At 43.8% G+C, this 19,817-nt stretch overlaps 2 protein-coding genes across 2 annotated transcripts; both read left to right on the top strand.

The window, feature by feature from the left end:
- Positions 1–580: 580 nt before the first annotated feature.
- Positions 581–9,832, top strand: osbpl11 (oxysterol binding protein-like 11). Its single transcript, XM_068719475.1, has 13 exons — positions 581–978; positions 1,273–1,341; positions 1,517–1,692; positions 2,011–2,090; positions 2,578–2,766; positions 3,752–3,950; positions 4,828–4,973; positions 5,202–5,342; positions 6,348–6,807; positions 6,909–7,095; positions 7,332–7,514; positions 7,709–7,862; positions 8,217–9,832. Exons 1-13 carry the CDS (start codon positions 863–865, stop codon positions 8,271–8,273), a joined length of 2,157 nt encoding a protein of 718 aa, XP_068575576.1. The 5' UTR covers positions 581–862; the 3' UTR covers positions 8,274–9,832.
- A 3,651-nt stretch (positions 9,833–13,483) lies between these two features.
- LOC137879063 (high-affinity choline transporter 1-like) lies at positions 13,484–16,696 on the top strand. The gene is made up of 8 exons (XM_068719636.1): positions 13,484–13,667; positions 13,947–14,060; positions 14,499–14,654; positions 14,765–14,913; positions 15,008–15,151; positions 15,451–15,604; positions 15,695–15,909; positions 16,160–16,696. The coding sequence occupies exons 1-8, from the start codon at positions 13,484–13,486 to the stop codon at positions 16,694–16,696; spliced, it is 1,653 nt and encodes a 550-aa protein (XP_068575737.1).
- Positions 16,697–19,817: the final 3,121 nt, after the last annotated feature.

Here is a 19,817-nt window from a genome sequence, read left to right as displayed (position 1 = left end):
AGCAACAAGTATCACAGCCATTTCAACACTTATTGGGGATCATTTTCACACTTATTATACATATATACAATAAACAACTGGTTTTACATTATTAAGATGAATGGATGAATTGATAGTACAAAGAAGAAACTAAAACCGGTCATGTATTATTAACTGACTTAGCCAACCGACATCAAGCCAGACAACATATCTAATGAGACTTCCGGTTGAGATATTTTTCAAAACAAAGCAACAACAGTAATACTATCCGCTCCTGTTTACTACACACAGCAATAAACAAGCAAACAACTGCATTCATACATGCATACATAATCAGACAACGTACAATATGTGAAAATATGTCAACATGTATGTGCAAACTATGTTATGCAATTGTTAATCTGTTTTCTTATTTGTTTATTCATTTTATACAGTTTCATGTTTACATATTGGGGGCATTGGGAGAATACGATATGGTGGATTTATCTGGCTATTGTTAATCTTGTTTCTATTTTAATGTTATTGTGAATCGATACACGGAAGCTTGCGCTCGTGAGCTAGTCACATGACTGGTTTCCTGCCAAAGCAGTAAATATCAGGCGAGCTAGCAGGCACTGCAGGTCGTCTGGCTACTCCCTGTGTCAGCAGCATTTACAATGTTTCATCAAACGTTATTTAACTTATCCGGCTAACAGTTCAGCGTCTGTTGGGTGTGTGGTGTGTTTCGTTAAGGGATGAACCGTCAGCTTCAATTTGTGTCATAAGGAAGGCTCGTCCACTTCATCAAATCTGTGGTGACTTAGCTTAGCTAGCTAGCTTCACAGGTTAGCTTAACGCTACCAAGCTGAGTTAACGTCTCACGGAGGCTCCGTTGCTAGTGACTATGCAAGGGGAAGCCACGGCTGTACGAATCCCGGAAAACGAAGGAAAGCTGGATGTATTGCCCCAGACCAGGACCCCAAACTCGGGGCGAGCAAGTGCCAAAAGCTGGCAGTACAGGTGTGTGGCTGTTACCTGCTAACGCTCGTAATTAACGTTACATTTAAGCGACTTTACTGATATAAGGTGTGTTTTGACTGTCCTTTAATTAACCGATTTGCTCTTAAGTTTATGATCACCTTGCTTTCTTATCAGACAGGTAACAGTGAATTCATTCTGCCCTTTGAGCAAATCTGTGACAAGGCAATGCTCCATGATTAATTAGTGCATACACCTGTGTGTGTTCATGGGCGTGTGCTCGGTCAAAGCGTTTTAACAAGTGTTCTTTGTCTCCTTGATAACCTCTCATGCCAGTGACCACATGGAGAATATTGATGGCTACTTGATGAAATACACCAACCTTGTAACAGGGTGGCAATACAGGTGAGTGTCACACCTTTTCAATGTAAAATGTCTAGCGTCCCAATCAAGGAACTCTCCTATCAGCGTTCACCAGCCACTTTCAGCCAAGTTCCTCGCTGTAATCCAGTCTAATCCAATCCAAGTAATGCCGTGCTGGTTTGTACGGCACACCGTCATAGTGGCTGTTTGTCTGCAGGTTCTTTGTCTTAAACAATGAGGCTGGCTTGCTGGAGTACTTTGTCAACGAGCAGTCGCGGCCACAGAAGCCCCGTGGCATGCTCCCGCTGGCGGGGGCCGTCATCTCCCCCAGCGACGAGGACTCCCACACCTTCACTGTCAACGCCATCAGCGGGGAGCAGTACAAGCTCAGGGGTGGGTACCCAGATACACACACACACACTGATGTCTTAAGTCGTATGTCAGACCACAGTACATCCTCTTAGCTTGTTGTTTCAGCCTTTTACTGTTCGCTTGTGTTCTCCACGAACTGAGCTGTTACTTAATATTGCTTGTCAGCTTCTTTTGTTCCTTCCGGCCTGCTGTCATCGCCATCCATCAAGTTCATACGATATTGATCTGGATGTTTTTCCATTATCTGCTGCTGGTGATGCAGAAGCACACGGGAATCGATCATGGTAGTAGAGTAACCTTAAGATGGTTTCTGTCTCTTCTTTCATGTGTGTTTCTCAGCCACCGACGCTAAAGAGAGACAGCACTGGGTGAGTCGACTGCAGATCTGCACCCAGCACCACACGGAGGCCATGGGCAAGGTAAGATGTTGTTATTAGACCTATGATAGAGCTTGCACGCAGATAGACAGAGATATTATGTACTGTGTTGAGACTAAATGTTAGTCAATGCAAACATGTTGTTGGTCAGTGTATAATATCCCTTTACTGTTAGTGTGATGAGCTTATGTTTAAATCAAACATTTAAACGAGACTCTGCCACAGAGCGGATGTGAGCTGGACAGTCTTCAGTTTCCTGTTTTCCTTCCTCATGTGCCAAAGAAGCAATCGAGCAAAGCCAGCGGCAGAGCAAAAAATCTGGAGCGCTGTGAAATATTAATGTTTATCTAAAAGTGCATCTGGTTTTACTTTGTTCGTAAGCACAGTAATCACTCGTATTGATCTACAGACGACTATGCAGCCCACATTCTATTTTAATGGTCTTGAGACACACAATAACTCCTCGGAGCTCAGAATCTATCTGTAAAAGTTTTAGAAAATGACGAGATGAACATTTTGCGCTGCACAGAGTAATCCTCCGCCCAAGTCCCGGAGCTACTCTATGGCGTCTCAAGGCAGCGGCAGCTCTCCCATGTCGTTACGCCGGCCCAGCCAAAACCCCGCCTCCTTATTCGGCTGGTCGCAGGTCAACAAGGGCTCGTCCCTCTACTCCAGCAAGAGGTCCCTGCTGCCAGACCACCTGATGGACGCCAGAGAGGTACAGCCAGCCAGAGACTCACAAGTGTTGTTGATGGGAACAGCTCAGAATCTAATCCTGCACGCTTGTGAACATATCATTGACATCTCAGGACCAGCAATTAACTAGGGTGCTATGGGCTGATGCACTTAAACAGCTAGGAATATTTCAAATGAATTGCTTTGAAGATGATAGTGAAAAATATCTTATGTTGGAGATGAGGTTAAGAAAAGAACGAATTTAAAAGCTATAGCTTACGTCATCACACTTCCTGCAATAGACCCAAGCAGAAACTACATTTCTGCTGCTTGGCAAGAACATCTGATCCAATCAAAATGCTGTTCTGTGTGATGCATCTGTTATGTAATCAAGCTGCAGCCAGAAACGTCTTTAAAATCCCACCATGGTGGGTGGCTAAAGATCCTCCTCCCACACACAAACATACAGAGGGAACTTTATTGTAATGATATGCTTGATGTTCCTGAAGACATGCAGTGGTCAGTGTAAAATACTTAAGACTTAGTTTTACAGTAGGGCTTTTGTTGATTCAGACTTGTTTAGTCGTGAACGCACATCTTCACTTTGACCTATATGTTTGATGCAAATTGTCCACAAGGGGGCGCTGATGTCTCTCCCTGAACATCAGTGTACTCCAGATCAAGCATGCATTTTTTTGATCTATGGCTTGTTGTTCTTCTCAGCTCCCTTCAAGCAATAGTTGTCCTAGTTACTAACCGGTACATGGCCGTACTTTAAATGGTTGAGCTGAACTGCCTTAGCTGACAACTTGAGAAGTGCTGATTCAAAAGAATGTTTGAGCATATTAAGGGAGAAGGCTAAGGGGTATTAGCAACTTTGATTTGTATTTATGTTATGGTCTCAAAACATGGATGTTGTGCATAGATACATTTAAACATTTTAACAACAGTACCTGCACAGGTTAACTTCATTAGACTCTAATCTTTTTTTGCCTTCTATAACGAAGCGCCCCTTGATCCCCTTCCAGATGATGACCCAGGCCCAGGGCCAACACAGAGACCTAATCCAGAGCATCGAGGGTCTGCCTCCAGCCCCCGGCTTCTCCCCTCTAGACCAGGATCTGCTGATGCTCAAGGCCACTTCCATGGCCACCATGAACTGCCTCAACGAGTGCCTGCACATCCTGCACCTGCAGCAGGTGGCCAGGCAGAGAGGCTCCCTGGGAGGTCAGTGGAGGGAGGGGGGTTGGTGTGCATATTGTGAATCTGTTGTATATCGTGAAGTGTTTTTGTCTGCTAAATAAGCCGCCTCTGTGCTACATGCGGTCCACAACAAATCATAGTCTTGTATATGCAAGCCTGCACCCAATCTAACAGTTAGCGTTGGTCGGACAGTGGAATTATTTTGCATTATTGATGGGGAACCGTGCCTATTCTTACCACCTGTCTCAAAGGTAATGAGATCTCGGACGGTTAAAATGTCCATCGTCAACGCTTTGAGGACAGAATTCAGTTCTAAATCGGCTTCATGTTAACAAAAAAACATTCCAGTTTTAGAGAGAACCCAATGTGAAGTGTCCAAGTCGCTGATATCTCGACACTTCCTATTCAGGAAAACTTGAAATGGGAAAACGACCAGCTCATGCCCCACTTTTTTTTAAAGCAGATCTCATTACTCGATGTATATTTCATTAGATCGCAGCAGCCAATCAGATAAAATTGTCCAACGACGCACAAGGTGAATTTGAATGAGATCTGCCCACCTTTAAACATACATTTAAAAAAAAAAAAAAAAAAAAAAAAAAAAAAAAAAAAATGCCCTCGCCATATGTGGAGGGTTTATCCAATCAGAGAACGGGGACGTTTCCTCCTGGCGGGGCCAAAGTATCCTGTTACCTGGTTTGTCCGAGGGGTTGGGTTACACTCTCTTGGTCTAGGACAGCGTCTGAGGAGTAGCCATCTGTCCAGTCAGCAGCCAGGTGGTTGTGTAGAGCAACGCCTGTGTGTGTGCAGCTGTGAGTGTCGGGGGGGACTTGGGAGGGAGGGGGGGACAGTACCATGAGTACCTCTGAACCTGCCGCCTTGCACTCCCTGTCCACGGCAGGACCCACCATCGAGTGGTTGGAGCCCAAGCTGCCCGACATCCTGAAGAACGGCAGCAGCTCCCTGGGCAGCTTCGCGACAGGGGAGGGTCTGCTGGAGGGGAGCGGTCTGGAGCTCGGCAGCCCAGAGTCCTGCAGCTTCTCTGGGGTAAGACCAAGGGAATGACACCCCCTCTCAAGGGAAACCTGCTCTGGGAAAGGTTGTACCAACCTGATATAGTTTATTTCCCTTTCTAAATCAGCTATAAACTATACAGTTCATGTTTTTTTTGAAATGGTCGAGCAGTCTCCCACAACATAAACAACCATTGTCTTTTGACCTTTGCTGTCAATCAAGCAGCTTGTTGAATTGATCACATTCCCCTCCCTCTCTCAGGAACAGGAAGACATCGATGCGGAGGATGAGGCGGAGGACTCGTTCACCGATAAGGAAGAGGACCTGAGTGCTGTGGAGGAGGAGCGCAGCGTCATCTTACACCTGCTGTCCCAGCTGAAGCTGGGTATGGACCTCACGCGGGTAGGTCGAGTTCCACCTACAGCCAATCCACCACAAACTCCTCCCACACTGTGTTGTGTGTTTGAGCAGGTTTTCTGTGTCATTACAAGAGGAAGATTGTGAGTTTATGGATCATAAGTCCCACAGTGAGGGGGATGAGAGGTCTTGAGATGTTTATCTATTTGTCACACCATGCATCTCTAAATTTAGTATTTTCTACCTTTCAAATAGTTATGGGTTGAGAAAATAGATTTTCTTTGAGTTTTCTTAATTTTCTATTTATTAAAACCGCTTTTAATTCGTTTTTATAATCAATATAAATGAATTTACAAAACCATATGACAGCTTCCTGAGAAATGCCATGGAGGTGAATACTAATATTGTGATTAAAAAATGAGAATAAAGACGTCCTTCAACTAAACACCAAAATACAGACGTAAATCAAGTTCAGAGACGGTATGTGTTTAGTAGTATTACTTTGAGTGCAGTGCTGTCTCGCATGTAAACATGGTGCTGGATCCTGTGAATGATCTTTAACTGCAGAGTGGTGTAGACGGCCACTGTATTGAAAGTCAGTCTTAAGATTAAAGCTTGAAGAAGCGTTGAGTTTGTTTGAATGGAAAAAAGTGTTTAGTGACCCTGAATGAATAAATAAATGTTAGATCAGGTTGTTGGGTCTGTTTTTCATTCCTCTCATTTGTAATGACCTTACAAGCTGAAGTAAGCACTTCTTGCTTTCTAATTACTCCTCCTGGACACACTTAAAAACCTGGATAGACATTCTATCGTCCAGTGTCAGTTTGTTCTAGTCTTTGGATAGCCTCCTCTTGGGTTTCTGATTCATCAGTTATCTGGTGGATCCACTGGCTGACCTCTGATGGAGATCTAGACACTTTGGGCCCAGGGTCATGCCCAGTAAACGTCACATGGTCACTTGATGCATCAAACAGAAAAGAAAAAGGCGCTGGAACATGAGCTTTAGTTGGTTTTATCATGTGATCAAATTTACTGGGATTGTCCTTCCAGGTGGTCCTCCCCACCTTCATCCTAGAGAAGCGCTCTCTGCTGGAGATGTACGCCGACTTCATGTCGCATCCGGACCTCTTTGTGACCATCACCGACGGCAGCAGCCCGGAGGACCGCATGGTCCGGTTTGTGGAGTACTACCTCACGTCCTTCCACGAGGGACGAAAGGGGGCCATTGCCAAGAAGCCCTACAACCCCATCATCGGCGAGACCTTCCACTGCTCCTGGAAGGTACCCAAGAGACCAGAGGCCTCCAAGGAGCCTTCACAGGAAAGCCCCGACCCGGCCGCCTCCCAGGACCCATACCAAGTGCGCTTTGTGGCGGAGCAGGTGTCCCACCACCCCCCCGTGTCTGGCTTCTACGCTGAATGCCAGGAGAGGCGGATGTGTGTGAACACGCATGTGTGGACCAAGAGCAAGTTCATGGGAATGTCTATCGGTGTGTCCATGATAGGGGAAGGTGAGCCGGCAATGTTTTTGTGTTGTTAAATTTGCATTTGTTTCATCCGAAAAAATAAAAATGTAGTTACCGTTTCTGTCCTCATCTGCTCGTCTTTCCAGGTTGTCTTTATTTGCTGGAGCACGATGAAGAGTACACTTTCACGCTGCCTTGTGCATATGCACGCTCCATCCTCACCGTTCCCTGGGTGGAACTGGGCGGCAAAGTCAACATCAGCTGCGCTAAATCTGGCTACTCAGCGGTCATCACTTTCCAGACTAAACCGTTCTACGGTGGCAAATTACACAAGTGAGTCCCTCCCGGGTTGCAAGTTTATATCTGTTTGTTTCTCTGTTCTGCATCCTGCTCCTTCTGAGATGGTTAATGTCTCTGAAGCAATGCCTACATCTGAAAAAAAAATGCCATGAAATTCAAATATTTTGAATCTACAACACACACATTTTCATACTTTTCCTTCAAGCAGCCTTTTAAAATATTGTAAACAATATGAAATGTATTAATTTCATTGCCCTGCCTAAATATAGGGTCACAGGGGAGGTGAAGCACAACACCACCAATGCGGTGGTGTGTCGTGTGCAGGGCGAGTGGAACGGGGTTCTGGAGTTCAGCTACACCAGCGGAGAGACGAGAGTGGTCGACGTCACCAAGCTGCCTGTTACCAAGAAGAGCGTTCGGCCGATTGAGAAGCAGGGACCAACTGAATCCAGGTCAGAACACTGGCAGGGTTTATTTTGATGCCTTTGTTATTCATATGTTGAAGTCTATCCTAAAAACGTTGTTAATGGAGAGAGTTTTTGGAATAAAAGGAGAAATACAACTCCAAATCCTTGTGCTCTCATAGAACAGGAAGCTAATCCGTTGCATGCCTCTATGACGTCTCACTCACTTCACTGCATTTCAGGCGCCTGTGGCAGCATGTGACTGAGGCCTTACGGCAGAAGGACATTGAAAAAGCCACGGAGCACAAGAGGATTCTGGAGGAGAGGCAGAGGACGGAGGAGAGGCACCGGGCTGAGACCGAAACCACTTGGAGGACCAGATACTTTGACAGAGAGGTGAGCAAGTTGACGACAATAGAATCACACGTTCTAAATCGCCTCCTGCTGGAGTGCTCTCACCTCGCTCTAACCTATTTAGAATCTGGGTCACTTAAAGTAACTGCGAGGAACTTTTGACTGTATGAAACGCTCTCAATGTAATACTGTTGTCTCTATATGACCTGCAAAAGTAAAGGAGACTTGTGATCGGGTCTGATCTAATTTGTGTCCTGATAGCCAAAAACATGCTAAGCATTCTTCCTCCTGTTATAAGAATCATTTCCAACCTTAAACAAATGATGGCATAGATGACTGTATTGCAGTAAACAATGAATATTCATATTCTGACACTGGTCTCTTCTTCTCCACCAGGGTGAAGTCTGGGTCTATCACAAACCACTTTGGAAAACCTCTGCATCCAAATCCTAGGTGTGTGTGTGTGTGTGTGTGTGTGTGTGTGTGTGTGTGTGTGTGTGTGTGTGTGTGTGTGTGTGTGTGTGTGTGTGTGTGTGTGTGTGTGTGTGTGTGTGTGTGTGTGTGTGTGTGTGTGTGTGTGTGTGTGTGTGTGTGTGTGTGTGTGTGTTGCACTGAGTACAGATGAATGCAACATGGGGAGAAGGACAGAGACGGCATGACTTAAGGTGTTCTCATGATTTTCACCAAGCCTCGAAGTACAAGCTGTTGTACTGCTGATCAGTTGTTTTTATAATCCAATGTCAATGAAAACATATTGTTGTACAGGTATAATGGTACCCTATTTACACAGCCTTAAGATAGCCTGATGGACGCTTCGAGATCTGCTGATCAACCTGGATATGCTTCTTTTCTTCTGCTTCTTTTCAAGCTGTGGGATCAGGTGACCTTTGACTTCCAACATGAAGAAAACCTAAATAATTGGAATACTGCCTGATAAATGTAATGCTGTGAAAATGTAGTGATTTGATTTGGTGTATTGGAATAACATCTCCATCTATGTTTTAGTGACTGTACACTCTGCTTCAAAGTAAATATTCATGACTAACAAATCAAAGTAAAACATTTTTAGGTACTAGCTTTCTGAGAGTATAACGGTCGAAAACTCAGCTGATCTGCTTCATCAGGACTGTAAACTTGTGCTTTCATCAGATTTGATTGAGGAGAGCACAAAGAGAAACATCACAGCCAGAAGATGATTGAGAAAATAGTCTTTCAGCGCCTTTAAACTTTAAATCCATTGAACTTTTTACGTACATTAGCTGTTAGCTCCGTTAACTAGCGCTCCTCCTGCTGGTTTCATCACATTTGTAGCATTATCAGGTCATTCCTGTGACGACGTGACCATTAGTCTGGAGCCCTGATCCCTGGTACCTGTGGTACTTTAGAAAAACGAGTACCGTCCCGTTTTCAGACTTTCGGCATCGACTTGGTGCCGATGTATCGGTTCTCGTGACATCCCTAACCCTCGTTTCTATCTCCAAGCCCAATGACATCACCAGGGTTATTGTTTCAGACTTGACTAAAGAACGTTAAAGAACTGATCACAGGCTGAGCTACTCCCTGTGACGAGTAAACTGATCTCCCGATGTGTAAAATTGGTGGAATGACCTGTTCACATTATCATTTTAATATGGATTGGTATCGGGTAAATTGTGTGCCTTTAGATCTACTTATTGAAATAAAGTCATGCAGTTTATCTCATGCATTCAATTGTTTAATGCTTTATTGGTGTATTGACTAAGACGTTGCTGGAATGGGATGCCATCCACTAGCTGACAACTAAATTTAAAATAATAATCACACGTGAATGCATCTACAGATTGCTACCCCATTAGTCTCTTCTTTTTACTCCTGTGGTTTTTGCAATGGATGAAATTCCTACATGCATGACAAAATCTCTTCATCTCAATAATCCTGTGTCTGCATTACATACGTTTATAAATGTCTGTGGTAAAAGCTTTTAACCAAATTTGCTTGTTTTGTAATGCAAATAAATATTTTCTTTGAATGCATATTTATCCCCAATCTGTGCTTTAATTTTTTTTTTTTTTTTTTTTTTTTTTAAAAGAGCCACTTTTTGTATAGATGTTAACATTTCTCATTCATTCATGTTTTTAATATCATAAACCTTACTCTGTCCCCATCCCCCTAACTTCACATTGTCAAAGCGTCCCAGTATCTCTGCAGAAAGGTGTGTCTGTGTGACAGACAGACACACAGACACTACTGGTTGACATTGAAGGAAACCTGATGTAGAAAAACAGATCAGTCTTATACTGTTAAAAGTTTTCTTCTCCACCAAGTCGACCCTGTTTGTCTCCTGGTTCCTCTACTCTTTGACATCAGTAAAAATATTTCATTAAAGTAAATTGGAAATGCTGAATCAGCGGACGTCTTTATGAAACATGAGGCTACCAAACTGCGCTTCTAGTAGAAACAACTAGAGAACAGGACCAACAGAAAAATAACTGCTTTGTTTTCTTTACATGATAATCTTACCACTGAAGTAGAAAACCAAAGCCAACAAACGCCCACACAAGAACAACATGAACGTCAGAAAAGAGGCTCTGCAGATTTGGTAACGTATTGCAGGAGACATGCGAGAAAGATTTCTTTTGTTTGTCTGATTTTTGTGATTTTAAAAGGTGGAAACTAAAGAAAACATTCCCAGGACCAGCAGAGACACTTTGGACTCATGCTAAATGAAAAGAAAAATTCAGACCGCGAACAGCGTCAACTGAAGGGCCAGAAACTAAGCTTTCCAACACTGTTTTTATATGTGGCATAACTAAAAACTGAATCTGTGGATGCTTGTTTGAAACCAAACCGAGTGCTAGAAAGGCCTAAATAGGATCTAAAACAGGTTGTTGGGAACAGAATGGGATCAACAGGAAAAAAAGTACCGTATCTTGTTTTTCTTTACGTGACAGAGTCCTAACTCTGAACTCATCACCGATCGTCCTCCTAAAGGCAAGAACGAAGCCCATCAACAGAGGCCCTCACAAGAACGAAGCCCATCAACAGAGGCCCTCACAAGAACGAAGCCCATCAACAGAGGCCCTCACAAGAATGAAGCCCATCAACAGAGGCCTTCACAAGAATGAAGCAACAGAGGCCCTCACAAGAATGAAGCCCATCAACAGAGGCCTTCACAAAAATGAAGCAACAGAGGCCTTCACAAGAACGAAGCCCATCAACAGAGGCCTTCACAAGAATGAAGCAACAGAGGCCCTCACAAGAATGAAGCCCATCAACAGAGGCCTTCACAAGAATGAAGCAACAGAGGCCCTCACAAGAATGAAGCCCATCAACAGAGGCCTTCACAAGAATGAAGCAACAGAGGCCCTCACAAGAATGAAGCCCATCAACAGAGACCTTCACAAGAATGAAGCAACAGAGGCCCTCACAAGAACAAAGCCCATCAACAGAGGCCCTCACAAGAATGAAGCAACAGAGGCCCTCACAAGAATGAAGCCCATCAACAGAGGCCTTCACAAGAATGAAGCAACAGAGGCCCTCACAAGAATGAAGCCCATCAACAGAGACCTTCACAAGAATGAAGCAACAGAGGCCCTCACAAGAACAAAGCCCATCAACAGAGGCCCTCACAAGAATGAAGCAACAGAGGCCCTCACAAGAACGAAGCCCATCAACAGAGGCCCTCACAAGAACGAAGCCCATCAACAGAGGCCCTCACAAGAACGAAGCCCATCAACAGAGGCCCTCACAAGAATGAAGCCCATCAACAGAGGCCTTCACAAGAATGAAGCAACAGAGGCCCTCACAAGAATGAAGCCCATCAACAGAGGCCTTCACAAAAATGAAGCAACAGAGGCCTTCACAAGAACGAAGCCCATCAACAGAGGCCTTCACAAGAATGAAGCAACAGAGGCCCTCACAAGAATGAAGCCCATCAACAGAGGCCTTCACAAGAATGAAGCAACAGAGGCCCTCACAAGAATGAAGCCCATCAACAGAGGCCTTCACAAGAATGAAGCAACAGAGGCCCTCACAAGAATGAAGCCCATCAACAGAGACCTTCACAAGAATGAAGCAACAGAGGCCCTCACAAGAACAAAGCCCATCAACAGAGGCCCTCACAAGAATGAAGCAACAGAGGCCCTCACAAGAATGAAGTCCATCAACAGAGGCCCTCACAAGAATGAAGCAACAGAGGCCCTCACAAGAACGAAGCCCATCAACAGAGGCCCTCACAAGAATGAAGTCCATCAACAGAGGCCCTCACAAGAATGAAGCCCATCAACAGAGGCCCTCACAAGAATGAAGTCCCTCAACAGAGGCCCTCACAAGAATGAAGCCCATCAACAGAGGCCCTCACAAGAACGAAGCCCATCAACAGAGGCCCTCACAAGAACGAAGCCCATCAACAGAGGCCTTCACAAGAATGAAGCCCATCAACAGAGGCCCTCACAAGAATGAAGTCCATCAACAGAGGCCCTCACAAGAATGAAGCCCATCAACAGAGGCCCTCACAAGAACGAAGTCCCTCAACAGAGGCCCTCACAAGAACGAAGCCCATCAACAGAGGCCTTCACAAGAATGAAGCCCATCAACAGAGGCCCTCACAAGAATGAAGTCCCTCAACAGAGGCCCTCACAAGAACGAAGCCCATCAACAGAGGCCCTCACAAGAATGAAGTCCATCAACAGAGGCCCTCACAAGAACGAAGCCCATCAACAGAGGCCTTCACAAGAATGAAGCCCATCAACAGAGGCCCTCACAAGAATGAAGCCCATCAACAGAGGCCTTCACAAGAATGAAGCAACAGAGGCCCTCACAAGAATGAAGCCCATCAACAGAGGCCCTCACAAGAACGAAGCCGATCAACAGAGGCCCTCACAAGAATGAAGCCCATCAACAGAGGCCCTCACAAGAACGAAGCCCATCAACAGAGGCCCTCACAAGAACGAAGCCCATCAACAGAGGCCCTCACAAGAACGAAGCCCATCAACAGAGGCCCTCACAAGAACGAAGTGAATATGAACACGAGGTTCTACAACACTCAAAGGGTTCGTCCATGAATCCCTTTCTTTGATTCATTTATTTTGGCTTTTACGCAGTCATTGCATTACTAATATTCCAGCCTATAAGTCTCACCACTAATCAAATTATACATAAAACAATACATTACATAGTTGGCTTAAATACAGTATGCTTTAAGACGCACATGAACTTTTATGAATTTCAACTTCAGAAAGGTAACAATGTGTGATGTAAGGTGCCTCACATTCCACTGCACCTCTGGTCAGACGCTAAAACTGCTTGTCCTTGTACTAGTACCTGTACTCTGTACAATGACAATGAAGTTGAATCTGAATCTGAATCTCTGTCTCGCTCACACTGGTCACCAGTGCTCCTGTAGAGCTGCTGCTGTGCATGTTTTAGGTGTCATCTGACCGGGCTGAGCTGATCACTATCAAGAGTTGACATGCTTAAACTGTGAGATGATGAGCAGGTTATTGGCATGAGCTGTAAAAGATTATGGATTTATCTAAAGCACACCTTTGCTGATTTTAAAACCAGTTTAACTAGTTAACTTCAAGCATATAGCATATAAATCAGTCATGCTCACATGGGATCTGCAATTGATGCACCACGCTGGAGAAGTAGACTGCCTGTCTCTGATATAGTTTTAATCAACGATGGCTCTCAATATACCAGGCCTGATAATGATGCTGGCATTCTACTTGCTTGTGTTGGGAATCGGCGTCTGGGCCTCTGTAAAGTCTAAGAAGATGGAGAAAAACACACAAGGTGGACAGGTGGAGGTTTCTTTTTTGGCTAACCGGAGTGTCAGCTTGGTAGTGGGAGTCTTCACAATGACAGGTGAGTTTTAGTTTGCTTATTTCAAATACACAATATGGATCATCAGTGTCATTTATTTGTTATTTTAAGACACCTGTATAATCTCTAGTCTTTTCTATCCTCATCTTTTTGTAAATTGATCAGACACTAATTTGAGTTTGCATGTGTTTGTGTCTCACACTGTCTTTCTGAAACACTGTTGGGGCATTTCTTTAATCACAACCATTTAAATGAATATACTGTACATTAAGGATACAACCCTAAAGATGGATCTGTGTGTATGTATGTTTTCTACTGTAGCTACTTGGGTTGGAGGTGCCTTCATCATTGGTATTGCAGAGTCAGTTTCTGACCCCACCAGGGGTCTAATCTGGGCTCTTGTTCCTCTGCAAATGTCCATTTCCTTTATCATTGGTAAGTGTAAATACAATGCTTTGAATATGTCCTTTTTTCATGAGGTGTGTCTCTGCAGCGGTATCGTCTGTATCTACTGTAACTGTGGAATGTAACGTTCCTTTAAAAATTCATATTATTGGATACTTCTGTTTCAAATGAGGGACATTATTGTGTTCAATAAATAAGGAAATAAACAGTTTGCGGGGGTGCACTCTGCTTGTAAATTGTTGAGGTTAAAACTTTAATGATTAAAAGTTGGTTTTACCCCAAAACAACCTTCTGTTCGCACTTTGAGCCACACCCTGTATAACAACACTACGGAGCCTGGGAGTAGCCATAGAGCCAAATAATAGATCAAACTGTTCCCATGTTTTGATTCATTAAATAATTGTGTCACTTCTATACAGTGTTCTGAAGTATTAAAAGTATTCTCTTCTTTTTCACCCTTTTTTAAAGGTGGACTGTTCTTTGCAAAGCCAATGAGGGAGAACAATTACATCAGTATGATGGATCCATTTCAGAGAAAGTATGGAAAAGGACTGACTGTGGTTCTTGCCATTATTCCACTCATAGCTGAAGTTGTCTGGATTCCTGCATTACTGATTTCCTTGGGTACACATGTACAAGTACACTCAAAGTAACACTCTGTCTGACCCCCTCATCCATTTTCCTCATCATACTTTTCCTCCATTCTGTGCACTGCTTGTGTTTGCATGCTACAGGAGCAACCATGAGCGTAGTTCTAGATCTTTCCTTCAGCGTTTGCGTCTGGATCTCTGCTGCAGTGGCGATCATCTACACCGTTCTTGGCGGTCTCTATTCAGTGGCTTACACTGATGTCATCCAGATATCACTGGTGTTTCTGAGCTTGGTGCGTTTTTACACAATGAAAGTTAAAGAAGATGTGTTGCTCCATGTCATCTTCTTATATTTGGAGTCTGCTGAGTGATTTCCTCTTTCCACAGTGGCTGTGTGTCCCTTTTGTTCTCACCAGTGACGTTTATACTGACATTACTGAAACAGCATTCAACCACACATACCAGGGCTCCTGGCTCGGCCAGCTTGAGTCAGATGAAATCGGGAGATGGATTGATCATTTTCTAGTGATGGTAAGATGAAGAACATTACAGTATGATGGTTTAAAATGCTCTGCTTCTTTATATAAAACTGTTATCTAAAATCCCATGTTCACATGAGGCTTAAAGTAAAAATATGAAATGAATGTTTTATAACCCAGCTCCGCTTTAAATATATCTCACTTATCTGAAGCTAAACATTATGATGAACATCGCTATTCACCATAGTTTAGTGCTGTCAGTATCCACAACATTCCTGAAACACAACATGTGAATTGACAACATCAGGATAAAGTGTGACTTTGTTTGTCCCACATTTTTTTATTTTCTAGACTTTGGGCAATATGGCCGTTCAGGATTTCCATCAAAGGACTCTGTCCTCCAGCTCCACGTCCACAGCCAGGATCATCTGTTTCATAGCAGCAGGAGCCGTCATCATTGTAGGAATCCCATCCGTGCTGATTGGAGCTGTAGCAGCTTCAACAGGTATTCTCCACTCTTTACCTGTTGGGAATCTGTCGTGTCAGGGTGGTAAATCAGCATTTATTGTTGTCTGTTCTGGCTCCTGTGTTTCAGACTGGAACTCCACCTCATACGGTTCTCCTTCTCCATACGAGCGAGGGGAGGCGGCCATGGTGTTGCCCATCACCCTTCAGAATTTAACCCCAGCATATATTTCTGCTTTTGGCATCGGAGCGGTTGCTGCTGCAGTGATGTCATCTGCTGACTCTTTCCTTTTGTCTGCAACCACCATCTTCTCCACCAACATCTACCAGACCATCAGGAGTCAGGTGCAGTACAAGGAACAGGAGCATGGAAGTGCTTTACTATTTATGCCTGTTCTCACCTCTTCACTGGTTCTCAGTTTGCTGTTTTACTGCTTCGCATATATTCTCTTCCTCAAGTGATATGTACACAAAATGTACACATAAGCTAATATGCACATTTGTCTTCTGTAGCTTTCATCCACAGACATGTTATAGGAGGTATTTGATCTTATAGAAGATTAAATATTCAGGTTCTGTATGATTTTGTTTTTAGGCATCCGATAAAGAGCTACAATGGGTGATCCGTCTCTCCATAGTGGCTGCAGGACTTTTGGGAACATCCCTCACCTACCTGGACAGCGGCATCATGGCGTTCTGGATCCTGGGATCCGACCTGTCTTACACCATCATGCTCCCCCAGCTGATCTGTGTCCTCTTCATCAGGGTTTCAAACGGCTATGGAGCTGTTGCAGGCTATGTTGTTGCTTTTGTGATGAGAGTTTTGTGTGGAGAGCCGATGTTTGGCCTCCCTGTGATCCTGCATTTCCCAGGATGCACTTTAGAGGATGGTGTTTACATTCAGCGCTTTCCTTTTAAGACCATTTGCATGCTGTCTGCTCTGGCCTCCATCCTGGTGTTTTCATATGTGGCCTCACTCCTGTTCAACAAGGAGATCCTTCACGAGAGGTTTGATGTGTTCAAGGTGAAATCACAAGAAGCACCAGCACCAGCAGAGGGAGCCAGAGAGGCTGATGGTGAAAAGACTGGTGCTCCAAATGAAAATGTACCAATGCTCGATACAAGCTGCTGATTACATTTCTGTTGACTTTATGACATTCCTATCACTTCTGCTTCAATACATGTGATTATTAATAAGCACTAAATAGCTTTGATTCATTGGGGTTTTTTCCTTCATGAATTTCACTAATTATTTTCTTCTTTTATTCCTTAGCCTATTTCTTTTCCCACTAAACTATACGTGCCCACTGTATCACTACGCAGAACTGGAGGTGAACTGTCCCTTAAAGAATGAGTAAGATGCATATTGTTAATGTGACATGGTTGTCAGTAGATGATCCTGTATTTGTTATGATGGTTTGATGCACAATGGGGGTGTTGTCTCATGTGATTCTACTGTTTCATCTCAATTGTGCCAGTTTCATTATTAGTCATTGCTTTATATTTGTGATTCTGTTTTGGTATGTTTAAGTTTACGGTCCAATGGTATGTCTTCTGGTGAAGTTCAATAATATGATGGTTTACTGTTAAATGTCAAAAGCATGTAAAAAAAACATTAAACTTTTTTTTTTTTTGCATTTTTGAGATGTGTGTGTGTGTGTGTGTGTGTGTGTCTTTATAAAACGTCAGGTGTGCTGATTGGTAATTGATCATCTCTCTCTTATTCTCTCACACGGCACATTGTTTGAATAAAAACATCAGGCGCTTTCTCAGAGAAGAAGTGTCAAGGACACTTTAACATGCACGATATGTCAGTAAGTCATGCAATGACTTCAGCAAACACTTGGTCTGCATATTCACATTTTATCTGGGTTTGGCTGCAATGCAAGACATCCACAACAACCTTGACTGCAGCTGCCTGATACATTTAGATATTAAATCACATTGCATTGCTCTGCTCCTCTCATTCCTTGTTTTCAGCTCGGTATCTTGATAACTTGCATGTGGAACGGGGTTCTGGAGTTCAGCTACGCCAGCGGAGAGACGAGAGTGGTCGACGTCACCAAGCTGCCTGTTACCAAGAAGAGCGTTCGGCCGATTGAGAAGCAGGGACCAACTGAATCCAGGTCAGAACACTGGCAGGGTTTATTTTGATGCCTTTGTTATTCATATGTTGAAGTCTATCCTAAAAACGTTGTTAATGGAGAGAGTTTTTGGAATAAAAGGAGAAATACAACTCCAAATCCTTGTGCTCTCATAGAACAGGAAGCTAATCCGTTGCATGCCTCTATGACGTCTCACTCACTTCACTGCATTTCAGGCGCCTGTGGCAGCATGTGACTGAGGCCTTACGGCAGAAGGACATTGAAAAAGCCACGGAGCACAAGAGGATTCTGGAGGAGAGGCAGAGGACGGAGGAGAGGCACCGGGCTGAGGAGTGACGGCGAGATGGAAAAGTGTCCGATGGTGCCACTGTTGTTCAGCGGTATATACCGACAGCATGTACCATTTCCTGAAGGCAGGTGCCGCTTGAAAGTTCATACTAGTGGTGTATGCCGTTGAATCAGAGTGGTATGATATACAGTGCTGTGAAAAGTATTTGCCCCCTTCCTGGTGTCTTATTGTTTTGCATATTTGTCACACTTAAATGTGTCAGATCATCAAACTAATTTTGATATTAGACAAAGATAACCCAAGTAAATACAAAATGCAGTTTTTAGATGATTTCATTTATTAAGGGAGAAAAGCTATCCAAACCTACTTGGCCCTGTGTGAAAAAGTAATTGCCCCCTAAACCTGATAACTGGTTTTGTCACCCTTGGCGGCAACAATTGCAATCCCGCATTTGCGATAACTGACAATGAGTCTTTCATGTCGCTGTGGAAGAATTTTGTCCCACTCTTCTTTGCAGTTTTAATTCAGCCACATTGGATGGTTTTTGAGCATAAACAGCTTGTTGAAGGTCACGCCACAGCATCTCAATCAGATTAAAGTCCAGACTTTGACTAGGCCACTCCAGAACCTTCTTTTTGCTTTTTTTGAGCCATTCAGAGGTGGACTTGCTGGTGTGTTTCAGATCATTGTCCTGCTGCATAACCAAAGTGAAATTGAACTCAGCTTTCCAAAAAAATCACAGTTGATTCATGATTTATCAAGGGGGGGCAATTACTTTTTCACACAGGGCCAAGTAGGTTTGGATAGCTTTTCTCCCTTAATAAATGAAATCATCATTTAAAAACTGCATTTTATATTTGCTAGGGTTATCTTTGTCTAATAGTAAAACAATTTTGATGATCTGAAACATTTAAGTGTGACAAATATGCAAAACAATAAGAAATCAGGAAGGGAGCAAATACTTTTTCACAGCACTGTATATACTTTATATATAGTGGTGTGATGGTATAGAGCACTGTGTTCAGCGGTATGTACATATGCCTGGAGTGGTATTACACTGTGTTCTGCAGTATGTACATATGCCTGGAGTGGTATTACACTGTGTTCTGCAGTATGTACATATGCCTGGAGTGGTATGCACTCCTTTTCCAACGGCACGTACCGTTTGCTGGAGGCAGGTGTGCCTGTCTGAAAGTGTAAACGGTTAGTTCATACAGCTAACAGCGTCAACTTGAGGGCCAGAAACTAAGCTTTCCAACACTGTTTGTTGTCTGTGGATGTTTGTTTGAAACTAAACCGAGTGCTAGAAAGGCCTAAATAGGTTCTAAAACAAGTTGTTGGGAACACAATGGGATCAACAGGAAAAAAAGTACCGTATCTTGTTTTTCTTTACGTGACAGAGTCCTAACTCTGAACTCATCACCGATCGTCCTCCTAAAGGCAAGAACGAAGCCCATCAACAGAGGCCCTCACAAGAACGAAGCCCATCAACAGAGGCCCTCACAAGAACAAAGCCCATCAACAGAGGCCCTCACAAGAATGAAGCCCATCAACAGAGGCCCTCACAAGAATGAAGCCCATCAACAGAGGCCTTCACAAGAACGAAGCCCATCAACAGAGGCCCTCACAAGAATGAAGCCCATCAACAGAGGCCCTCACAAGAATGAAGCCCATCAACAGAGGCCCTCACAAGAACGAAGCCCATCAACAGAGGCCCTCACAAGAATGAAGCCCATCAACAGAGGCCTTCACAAGAACGAAGCCCATCAACAGAGGCCCTCACAAGAATGAAGCCCATCAACAGAGGCCCTCACAAGAACGAAGCCCATCAACAGAGGCCCTCACAAGAACGAAGCCCA

This window comes from Cebidichthys violaceus, unplaced genomic scaffold, assembly GCF_023349555.1.
Source record: "Cebidichthys violaceus isolate CVI_PGR_0920_01 unplaced genomic scaffold, fCebVio1.0.p SCAF_24, whole genome shotgun sequence".
NCBI lineage: Eukaryota > Metazoa > Chordata > Actinopteri > Perciformes > Stichaeidae > Cebidichthys > Cebidichthys violaceus.
The sequence above is the reverse complement of the archived record's forward strand: the minus strand, read 5'-3'. Positions and strand labels throughout refer to the sequence as shown.